Below are 12339 nucleotides of genomic sequence, written 5' to 3'. Positions count from 1 at the left end.
GTGAAGTGAATCCCACCCTGAACAGCTTTTATATAGTCCTCTAAGTAATGAGACCGTCTTTAATGAATTACAAGTCAAAACTTACTGGAATTCTCTCAGCTGCAATACAATAACCCACCACCTCCAATGCTGCAAAGCACGTTTCATTGTTATGTTGAATACTTTTAAGGAAGACAACTAATAGCATTCAGATATTTGTAATTGCACATGGAAGAAATATGAAATGCAATAAAAATAAAATACTCATACTAATGGATAAAGTTATTTGGTTTGAGATGGCATGTGGAGTTTATTTGTAGGCCTTATTTTAATCCCCTTTTTCTTTAACTTCCTTTATTTTCAGACTTCCTAAAAATGTGATGATTGCACATTTTAAATTCATTGTGTTAAACACATCACCCATGAAGAGTTTGAAAAACACACAAAAAATGAAAGGCATTTTAGATGCAAATTAAGGTGCAATTTTTATGGTTTTTATTTTTCAATAGCTTATTAAGTACCTCTTAGAAACACATTCTGGCACCATTAAGGGACATATTCTGACTTCCTATGATTTTATGCCATTATAACCAGCCTCCATGTGTATTCTTCTGTTTTTTTTTTTTTTTTTTTATTAAAGATATTCATCCTGTTTTTTCTCAAAAGCAGGCTTAAAATGAATACAATTTAAAATAAAAATCCTTTGGGGTGTATTTCAGAAGGCAGCTGTGGGTCATGGGTATTTTCTTGCCTAGATTATCTGAAGAATCTGGATACACTGCCAATAAAAACGATAATATAGGGACAATACAATACTACGGAGTTCTGCGGATGCACAAGAGCCAAAGGTCACTTGAAATACTGATGGGAAAACAAACTCAAGTCTTCTGAGACACATTCTACAGTTCACCATGAAACAATGTTTCCTTCTTAATTAACTCTTTTTTTTTTTTATAAGTGTTGTTTTGGTTTTCTTTTTCCAAGGTGCAAACTCTTCCTAATATTTTTGGCACCTACCATGCAGGCACTATTTACAAATAAGACACAAAAAATAAAACATCAAATTTACCCAAGCATGTTTAGGTTTCAGGTACAAACATTGTTCTTCTTATTCCTATTAAAATATGGTATGCTTATCAGAACACAGGTATAAAGAATAGTGTATGTATTTGAACAAAAGTTCTCTGGCTGCTAACCATCAGCCCAGGGTTTCCAACTGAATATAAAGCAGTCAGCTGGATATGACTGCTAACCAGCTCTTAAAAGGAGAGTATCTGGCAGTGTTACATGCCAAATTCCCTCCTGATAAAAAAGAACCTGGCTCCACTGAAAATCAAGAACTTATATTAATGAATTTTAAAAGAATTAAAGGCTTTTTTTAAAGGCTTTTGCTGCTTTCCTCTGATTTTAAGCAGTTGGGATACAGTTTTGCAGAGATTTCCCTGAGAAAAGGTTTATTTCATATGTGAGAGGAATTTGCAGTTATACCACTGACTTCAACTCAGTTTGGGCACTTCAACTATTTTGATGCTCTGAACATAAAACTGTCTTTAGTCCCTGCATTTGCTGTCGTATTTTAATTCCTGTAACTCATGAAACAGGACAATTTTAGCAGCTGGCTTTGATTCACCCTATCTGAAATGACTTCAAGCACATTAGTGCTTACCTGAAAAAGACCATTTTTATTGAAGAAAGTAAACTGAGCCCTGGATATAACTTCAAACTCATCTTGACTTAAATTCTTCAGTAAACTTGGTGGCAGAACAACAGAAGCGATCGCACTTGTCTGATCCTTGTCAAAATCTATCTGTTAAATAAAAACAACAGGAGAACATGTTCAAACAATAAAGAAACACCTGTTGTCCACAAGTGGGTAAACAGAAATATCTAGATATGGGACTAGAACCAAACAACACTAAAATTACTTGTGTCTATGTAAGAGTTGATACAATAAATAAATTTTTTAAAGGCTAGGGAAGTCTCCCACTTTTCCAGCATGAGATCAGCCTTCTGCTACAAAAAGATATTAGATAAAACCAACAAAGAAGCAAACTCCTCCACTGCTATAATGATGATTTAGAAATAATGAGATGTTAATTGTGACAGTCATAACCATTTTCAGTAGCATTCAGGATACTTTTCCTCATAGCAAACAACGTTGAGAACTAAAATATATGCTCTGAATCTATCTCTGTTAAATTGTATTAGTTGTCTTCATCTGCACATCTGAAATAATTCTCTTATGAGCCTTTATAGTTTCTCTGGAAAGGAGATTTAAAAAGTATTAGTGTAGCTTTTCCGTATTTATTGTGCTATGTAGCACAAAAGAGACACTTTCTGACATCAGATCAATTTAATATTTATTCTCAGTGTATCAGAAATCTAAAAGCCCTCTGTGGCCCAGGAATATAACAAGTGAGTATGAAATAAAAGAGGATGCAACCCTGCATTTTATTAGCAATTCTATGACTAATCACTTTCCTGCCGTGGACTACTCAAGGTGTGCCACCATATCCATTGAAGGAAGGGGAGCAAGCCAGCTCACAGTGGCTCTATAGTAAAAGCATTTCAGAATTTTACTGTGAGATATGGGAACTCCCACTGCTGACTTCCCCAGAGGCATCCTGGCCATGTACTTATGCCTCTCATGGAGAATTGCATCATTCTAAAAGCACCAATAGCTAATAGAAAGTTAAAAGTCATAGGCTATTGACAGATTATTCACCCTTGGAAATCAGTAAGAAGTAGCTCACAAACATCTCCTGACAGGGATAAATGTAGTTCAAAACTAGGTTTGCAGAGGTTGATTCTGCCACAGTAAACAGAAAGTGTGTATGTGATACAGATGTCCCATTAGGCACTGTCTGTAAATAGAGTAGAAGAGGCTTCTCCAAAGAAGCATGGATATATTACAGGAACAATTTAATAATATGAATCACCAAAACCTAACTTAGTCAAAGGTTTGGCAAGAAACATAAAGACACAGGGGACTGAAATAGAATCTTTCCAAATTGCCATGGATAAATTTGCTTGGTATCTACTTTAAGGAAAAAAAAAAACAAAACAAAACAAAACAAAAAACAACTGGAAACATTCTGACATACAGCTTGAAGAGTTTAATGTTCCCTGATGAGCCTAGGATAGATCATCACATCACTGGTGAAAAACGTGGGCTTTCATAAGGGAATCTCCCTTCAGCAGGGATAGAAAGTATCTTTCTGACAGGCATGGAAAATATAAACGCTGCCCACAGCTGCTGCAACTTTTCTGGTAGGAAGGATGCTAAGAATTCTCAATCAGCTGTTGGAAATCTGAAAGTCTGAGAAGAAGCTCATGTTCCAATAGGAACATTATGAATAATTTGATGGAGTTTGGATTTTATGATTATTTAGACAGTGCTGTAATAAATGATTCCTGGACGAGAAAATTCCTGGATGTCCTCAAGCCACAGATGGTAATTGCTGTTCTATGTATGATCATCTAAAACCTGGCTTCAGAATTTTCCTTTCCTCTTTCCATAAATAAAGGATGAAATCTGCAGGAGAAACATTCCTTTGATAACAAAGAACTTTTCAGCTTCACAAACAGCTATTGAGCTTCATTAATATGACAGCTAAACAAAAGTAGATTTACAATCACCAAAAAATTCTGATAAAATTAACTCAAAGGAATTTTAGCTAAAATATCTAGGAATATAAATATGTGAAAACTCAAGTACATTAAATCTATTTTTATCTATTTAAACAAGCATTTGAGTTTTGATCCAAAGTCTCTATATATGCACAAGTCCTAAAGCCTACTATATCACTACTACTTTTTCTAGGAAGTAGACGTTTTTCTTAATTCTTATTTTGATTTTTACAGTATATAGTATCTTATAATCAAACATTTATTAGGATTGTTGTGTTGCCAGTTTGCAGCAGGAATTAATTTGTTTCCATACAATACTTACACTCTAGTGATTAGTTTTTAACCGTTTTTATAATGTCATATTTTGTTGAATTCAGTTTTAGTTCCTCTGGCCCAAATGATAGCAGACTTTTTTCTCTTTCTGTGTAATATTTTCTGTGTGTTTCTCCAAGTAAGACTCACTGTACTGGAATGGTTAAACACCCAGTAAACTGAGATTACATTACCTCTGTCACAGACTTCCTATTTAACTGAAAAAAGTTAAATTGCACTGCATTTTTAAAAGCATTTAGGTGCCTTAAGATGCAGACAGGCATGCAGTGAAATTTATAAAATTTTGGCACCGCATCACCATTGATTTAAAAAGAACCTTTGGAAAATCCTGTAGGTGCTCATGTGCTTCTCAAGCAGTATTTCAAATTTTAACATGTCTGTTTTTTATTATTTGTGGGAAAAAAGCAAAGAAAAAATATTTTTGAGGTGATGATAAATATCTTAACTATAGTATCCTGTCTAGATACTGTAGCACTGGAGACCTTCCTAAATTTTGTGTGATCTCTGTTCGTTTTATTCTTAATGTCTAGGCTGGTCAAGCTCTACATGAATTACTTGAACTGCCTCAGATACCCTAAATGGTACAAGCCAATCAACCTATATGTGGACAACTGGATTAGACTTAGGTTTCTTTTACCACTAAATATTTAAACTGTACCGGAAGACTGAAGAACTATTGTATCTGCAGAAATCTATATGTAGATACCTATATATAGGTATCTTATTTTAAAGCTGAAAGACATCAAAAGAGTCATTAGATATTGTACAATGTTCAGTACCACAGATTGTTAAAGATTATTTTCCTTTTTCACTAGTAAAAAAAACCCCACAAACCTAAAAGAAGGTCAAGTGTGTTGTGGATTTGTCAGTCAAATTACTTTTATCTGCATGGAATGCGAGTTTATCCGTGTTTCCTGTCACTCAAGGAAATACTACATTAATCTGTTATCTGTTTGGATGATTGTAGGAAAAAGGAAATAGAAAGTAGGGGGAGAACTGGGAGTTCTTAAGTGGATTTATAGGAACCACAGTAAACACACTTGGGTCAACAGGTACATATCATGTTCAAATACAGCTGCTTGTTCTGTACCTGGAAATCAGATGCATTATTCTGTGGACTAACGCTGAAAGCACCACCTTTGAATGAAGTTGAATTTATAGAAGACACTCCAAGTGCGAGATTTCGTGTTGAAATACTCATGGATGGTCCAGCAAAATGGATCTTTAAAGCCAAGGCATCTATAGTTTTTAGGGCTCTAAAAACAGAAATAAAAATTAGTCTGAAAACTGAATACAGAAAAACCCTCCACCTATGCTCTGCATGCTCTGCACATAACAAGATGATCCTCTTGTTACTGACAATGTTTCAATTACCCATCTGTGTATTCACAAGGAGAGTGTTGGACTGTAAATTTATGCATGTCTCTTGAAAACAAAAGCTTTTGACTGACAGGAACTGTGTGACTACATATCACTGATCCTGAAATAATTTTCCAACAATACTTATATCTATGCTGTGTCTTGTATCAGAAGACTTCTTTCCCATCCAAATACTTTGTCATGCACACTAAAAGAAGAAATATTTGTGTATCTGTTTTGGAAAATTGTTTTTGATGGAAATCAGAAAATGTTGATTTTCTGGTTTGTTTATACATGGAAGAATGAATCATTACAGCCTTGCAGGTTGCTCTCAAAAGCTTTTCTCAAATGCAGAAGTACTTACTCTGACGATGAGGCTGCCAATACACTGTCTGAACTGGCTAGAATATTGGAAAAAATTGTCACCACGGTAGAACCCAGAGATTCATCGATTTCTTCATCATTCACAATTTTTTTGAGCTTCTGCACAACGTCATTTACTTTGTCTGAGGTCAGCTGCTGCCCCTCACCAGTGAGATTCAGAAGCTGATTAGCAATATCTGCTGCATTTTCTGTGAGCATACAGAATCAAGCAAAAAGAGAAAATAGTGTATTACAGTCCTGAAGTAATCAAGAAATACAAATTTTTATAATTGTTGAAAGCTAGGGTATGTTCTATGGTATTGGTAATGAACATAGGATTTCATCATTTTGTCAGATTTATAATTTTTTTTAAAAAGTATATAGGGCCTGCTGATTATATGCTATCCTCATTGACTGTGTCTTTTCTTTGTTTTGATTTGAGTTTGTAAATCAGGACTATTATAGAAAGGGGTGATGAATGAAAAAGAGAGGAATACAATGAATAGTATCTCTTTTTTTTTTTCCTCCTTATGCTATCCTTTCTTTTTCACTGGGAAAAAGTTTCACTCTTGAAGTGAAACAAATGCATCCAAAGTCTCTATTACTGAAAAGTGTTCACACTTTTAAGCTTACTGAAGAAAGTCTGACCCCCTTGCAAATGTTTCAGTTCTTTCAGAGGATGCTACTCTTACTTGTCAGAAGGCTGGCAAGCACAACGCACAAGTAATTTTCATGACAAGAATCTTCCTGATAAGGAAAGTTTGATAGCATGTCCAATGGCAAAACATGTTAAACCAGTAATTTCAATGCCACCTGGAGAGAAAATTAATATAAACACTAACCTTTAACAACATCAAAATACTTGAGATTCAATGGAATTTGCAAATAAGATTTGCAAAGATCAGCCTTCTTTTGTTTGCAACTGGCTGTGGGATGTTTTTTATAATACAGTTTTATGATATATTTACTGTGGAATGTTCATTTCACATGACATGATGTTTTTCATATAATCTGACTGCAAGTACCCAATTGACTGAGTTAGGTAGCCAGGCTCCCCAGGACACCCCTATCAATGAAGAAAGAAAAAGAGGCTTCTCCAAGACAGCAATTCAGAACAAGAACTTACTGAAATCTGAAAATAGCTGATTGTAAGTCCGGTGAAGACAGCAGGAGCCTTTCCCTGGCAGGCATTCCAAATATTTTCAAAATTGTCCTAACTTGGGTATCAAATAGGGGTAAGATACCACCTTCCTTTACTCTTGATTAAATTGCCTGAAGAGTTTGATTTAGTTCAGGAATTGGTTTCCAGAGCTTTAAACGGGTGAGCTGAATTGAACTTGGGTAGACTTCTCCAGAGCTGAATTATCTACTTTACACTGATTTTTTTAGAAAGATTTTTAAAGAACTTAGGATAAAGTGAAAATATATTCTTCCGAAGACCAGCATTAATATACCCACCTGTGCAATTTCTAAGATCAGGTTGACCCCAGTATGATGTATAATTCTGCAGACCCAAATAGCTAAAGAGGAAAAATGACAAAATTCACATGAAATATTGTAACAAAATTACATAAATATTTAATAATTCTTATGTAGGTGTCACAGTGGTCTACTCTTCTCAATTCCCTATATTCATAGCAACATGGCCCCTAGTGAAATACAATAAATAAACTTGACAGTGAAAGTAGATGATTGATTAAAAGATAGTGCAGAGATAAATCCCAGTTTTTCAGCGGAAATTCTGGCCTTGTGTTTCAGGAAATACTCAAATATTTACACAAACTATTCTGCCACTATTATGGCCTAGTCATATGCTGTTTCTATAATTCCTCCTTGATATAAATGGCTTTGATCTAGCCAATAGCAAGACATACTACCTCTCATAAGAACATGCACAGAAGCCATGTGAAGTTATGAATTTATTCCACCAATGAAAACTAGGGTAAATAACTATTGGATCCAAGTCCAAAGTTAGGGGCGGATATAAAGATTCCTTTTTTTGTTTGTTTTTTAAAGCCTTACCATAGCAAAATACAGAATCACAGAATGGGTCAGGTTGGAAGAGACCACAGTGGGCATCTGGTCTAACTGCCCAACTCAAGCAGGGTCATCCCAGAGCACATTGCACAAGATTGAGTCCAGACAGTTCTTGAGTAACTCCCTTGAGGGAGACTCCACATCCTCTCTGGGCAATCTAGTCTGGTGCTTGGTAACCCATACAGTAAAGAAGTTCTTCCTTGCATTCAGGTGGAACTTCTTGTTCATCAGTTTCTGCTCACTGCCCCTTGCCCTATTGCCTGGCACCACCGAACAGAGCCTGGACCCATCCTTTTGACAACCTCCCTTCAGATACTCATAGACATTGATGAGATCCCCTCAGTCATCTCTTCTCAGGGCTGAACAGGCCCAGCCTCCTCAGCCTTTCCTTGTAGGAGAGATGCTCCAATCTCTTAATCATATTTGTCACCCTGTAAAAATGGCTCCAAAATTAAACACACTTTTGCCTCAGTTTTCTTTAAAGACAATCATGTTGTCACAGTATGGAAAAAGGCAGGACAGTAAATGGGAAAAATGTATCCCTTTATTCAGCATATGATAAAATAACATTATTCCTCAGCAGATCACATTTATTGTAACAGCACCAGTAATCACCTACTGTGGAATGCAGATGACTAGAAGACTTTTAGAAGAGCTTCCTCTTCTCTCCAAACAAATCCCACCAGTGCTCCATACTGGAAAAGCTAGTGGAGGCAGCAGCAAGGAAGGCACAGCACAGGGCAGAACACAGTAATTTTTTTTTTTTTAATGGGAAGTGCTGTATACAATCAGTGGTATAGTAGCCCACAAATTAATAATAAAGATAAGCAATACTGAGACAGCAAAGTCAGAAACTTTAATTTTTAATGATTCTGAGGCTCTGACATATAAAAAAATTGATTTCTGCACTACTCTCTCTACAACAAAAGTTGGTCAGTCAGATCAGTTCTTGTACAAGATTAGGAGTCTGAGGAAGTGAGTTATTTAAGTATAATGCGGGTTGCTTTCCTCTTTGGCACCAAAACTCAAAGCTGATTCATATCCATGTTACCATACTATTTGGAAAAAGTAAGAGATCTGGTCTTCTCAGAACATGTTCCAGATGCAGTGTGGGTGGATAAGACTAATATATTGCATTTAATAGTAATCATCCTAAATACTGAAGGAATTAATTAATATTGCATCATCATAACCATGTTTAAGGCACTCAAAGGAGATCAAAGCCATGATGTTTGGGTAATATATAAACAGAAGTAATAATATTCCCACTTTACAAACAGAAAATGGACATACAGAGTCAAACATCTTTTGTAGATGTTTGCAAAAGAACCCTTACATTAGGGAAAATTTCTTAAACCTTAAAAACTCAAGTTCAAATCTTTAAGCATAAGATTATCCCCACCTTCAATTATGACTAACTACTGGCAAAATATTTGTTTCACAATTTCTTCTACTTCTCCCCTAATGAGGTGAGGTATTTTGGATTAAACCAAATACACATCTCATCTTCATAGAGTTTTATTCTAATTCTTACACAAGTCAGATAGCAGTGGTGGAGTGGTAGCAAATGTGAAGCTTTGGGCACAGTAACACAAAGGTCACGGCCAAGTGCAAGGTCCTGAATGTGGGTCAGGGCAATCCCAAGCACAAATAGAGGCTTATGAGGAAAACAGATTGAAAGCAGGCCTGAAGAGAAGGACTTGGGAATGCTGGTGGAGGATGCAGCCCGGAAAGCCAGCCATATGCTGGCTGCATCCAGCTCTGGGGCCTGTAAGAAAAGAAAAATGTGGACTTGCTGGATCAAGTCCAAAGTAGGCCCACAAAAATGATCAGAGGGCTGGAGAACCTCTTCTGTAAAGAAGCTGAGAAAGCTGGGGTTATTCATCCTGGAGAAGAGAAAGCTCTGAGGAGTTTCCAGCATCTAAAGTGGGGTACAAGAGATCTGGACAGGGACTTTTTACAAGAGTGAATGGGACAATAGCAAATGGCTTTAAACTGAAAGAGATTAGGTTTCAGTTAGATATTAGAAAGAATTTTTTTTATTTTGAGGGTAGTGAGGCACAGGCACAGGTTGTCCAGGGAGGTTGTGGATGTCCCATCCTTGGAAGTGTTCCAGGCCAAGATGGATGGAGCTCTGACGAACTTGATCTAGTGGGAAGTGTCCCTGCCCATGGCAGGGGGGTTTGGAACTAGATGATCTTTAGGTTCTCTTCCAACCCAAACCCATTCTATGATTCTATGACTGGAATAAAACAGTTTCATTCTGTAAGAAGATTTTATTTTTATAGTCATGTTGAACATATATTACTTGTGGGTTCCAATATGCCCTACAGAAGTGGTAGAGGAGTTTTTTTCTTATCGATGAAACACATACTATTACTGCACCTACCTAATCTCTCACGGTATAGAAAAAATCTTCCTGAAACACAATACCAGCCAATGGCAACCACATATAACTAAATAATAACTATATATAACCAGAAAGTTGCATCAGAAACAACTCAGCTTCTCAGATATTTGTACACCTACCAGGTTCTTGATGCAGTCTGAACTGAGCTCCCATGGCAAAATGTGAAGTTGGTCACTGTAGGCCTGGTATCTGGCCAAAAATAGTTTGGAGGGTTTTCTTCAGCTAAACATTTTTCTGTAAAAATGAGTATATCAGTGTTAATAGTAAATTTCTTCACCTAATCATTTTCCATTTGTTGTCCTCAGCTCATCCATCAGCCTACAGCACAAAATTGTCTTAAAATTAAATGCCTGGTTGTTTGCAATAGAGGGATGCACAATGGGGGATCATCCATACTGCTGCTGCTCAAAGGCAAGACTTGAATGTGCATACTGCATCCATCTGCACTCCAGCAGCCTGCACCTCCCTTCCAAAGGAAGGGCAATCTTTGGTAGAAGCTGAATGGGAAGAGATGAGAGCTAAAAGAAGATTGAGGGCAACTGTTGTCAGAAACACAAACACCATTGAGAAGTGGGGATGAGGGGCCTTGGAGGTCCAATATGTCTCATTTTAGCTCTGGCTGTAAAGCATACTTCGTTATCCTCAAATCACCAGAGAAGCTGTCAGGAAGTGTCCAAGCCTCTTTCAACCAGACAGCAAGACACTGACTAAAGCAATTTGGACAACTTTGTTTGTCTTAAAAGTGATATTTTGAGCACGGCTCTTTGAGATTAGTGGAACAACTAGGCTTATAGGGACAATTTAAAATCTGAAACCATTATACTGCTTGGAAATGTGTGATTATTTTAACACAGGAGATGCTTGTTTATGAATAAGCAAAAAAAGAAAAAAATTGTGTAACAAAGGTGAACACAACTTACCCACTGGATCAACATCCACAGTATGAAGCTGATATCCCTCTTCCATGGTCCGATTATTACTTATAAGCTTCTGTCGGATGTCCTCCTCTTCTAAATTGATGTTGTTGGTAGAATTATAAACCAGAAGAGCCAAAGCACTAAAGCTGCAAAGAAAATTATCCAAGTATTTCAGTCAGGAGAGCAGAGGCCAAATGTGTGGAAATAAAAATATCTGAAAAACTCTGGTTTTCTGAGTATGGAACAGTGTCACCAAAACAGTGTTGCTCATTATCTGTAAATTAATATTTTTGTATATATAGGGCCATGACAATAAAATATGGCTGGGAAATTTAATCTTCTAGTTTCCTTTAAAAAGCATCTCATCAAAAAAGCTAAAAATGTTTTCAGAAGAGTTGAGAAGATGAAACCATAGAGTTGTGAGTTCTAAATGGCCCATAATTAATTTAAAAAATCTGGTTGCTAACGGCTTAGGAACTTAAGAGCTGATTCATCCCACCTCACAAAACTTGTCAGGGTGGGACAAGTCATTCTCCAGAGGATCAATCTCTACACTGACTACAGAGAAAGACTAGGAGATTAACAAAGAACAGATGCCTAACATTTAAATATCTTAAGTTTTTTTATGGAGTGAAAAACACCCTCACATACTTCTGAAGCTTTTAGTCATAATTAGGAAAGTCGAGTTCCTCAGATGACTAATCGAAGGTTGAGCACTAATAGCTGTAGCCCACTGTTACTTTCTTGGACATCAGAAGTAGTTCAAAGTGCCCAAGACTCTTTCCTGTGAAGAAAATAAAACAGTCCCCACCCTTGTCCAAAAACATCGCTTTTCTGGAAGGGAAATCATGAACAGCAAATCAGCTCTAGCAGGACACAGGAAATAAGCCCAGAGTGGAAGGTGCAGAAATTTCCTCCTGGGACAAAAGGAAATGTTGGAGATGAGAATATGTCAGTACCCAAGAGCATTGCTTGGCTCTGGCAAGTAGGAGGTAAGCCACTAAAGCATGGAACATTGGATGTCCATGGAAGCCAAAATGTGGAAAAAAGGAAAAAGCAAACATGCTTTGGGCTGTCTTCATCTTAGCCCTGCCATTGGATACCCATCAGCCTGAATAAAGACAGACCTTTGGAATGTGTGAGCTGTTCCTGGCAGCCTGGGCAGTGATGGTGGCACTGCCAGCACATAGACAGTGAGCAGGGCTCACACCCAACAGGGGTGCTTTCACCTGTGACCCCCTGTGCAAGAAAGCAACAGTGAGCCAAATGGCCTTGTGGACTACAGGAAGAAGAGTAGCAGAAGAAAAACTG

General features: G+C 37.0%; 1 protein-coding gene across 3 annotated transcripts in view; it reads right to left on the bottom strand.

Annotated features, from left to right (window-relative positions):
- Nucleotides 1-12339, bottom strand: part of ADGRG6 (adhesion G protein-coupled receptor G6) — a 103865-nt gene that overhangs the window by 23440 nt on the left and 68086 nt on the right. For all 3 annotated transcript variants that reach the window (XM_053974062.1, XM_053974063.1, XM_053974064.1), the window contains exons 9-14: nucleotides 11032-11174; nucleotides 10231-10345; nucleotides 7123-7184; nucleotides 5666-5873; nucleotides 5033-5198; nucleotides 1646-1786 (exon numbers count right to left, since the gene is read on the bottom strand). In XM_053974062.1, coding sequence (XP_053830037.1) covers nucleotides 1646-1786; nucleotides 5033-5198; nucleotides 5666-5873; nucleotides 7123-7184; nucleotides 10231-10345; nucleotides 11032-11174 — 835 coding nt within the window. The remainder of the gene's footprint in view (nucleotides 1-1645; nucleotides 1787-5032; nucleotides 5199-5665; nucleotides 5874-7122; nucleotides 7185-10230; nucleotides 10346-11031; nucleotides 11175-12339) is intronic.

The sequence above is a fragment of the Vidua macroura genome, chromosome 3 (assembly GCF_024509145.1).
Source record: "Vidua macroura isolate BioBank_ID:100142 chromosome 3, ASM2450914v1, whole genome shotgun sequence".
Taxonomy (NCBI): Eukaryota; Metazoa; Chordata; class Aves; order Passeriformes; family Viduidae; genus Vidua; species Vidua macroura.
This window is presented reverse-complemented; position numbering and strand designations above follow the sequence as displayed.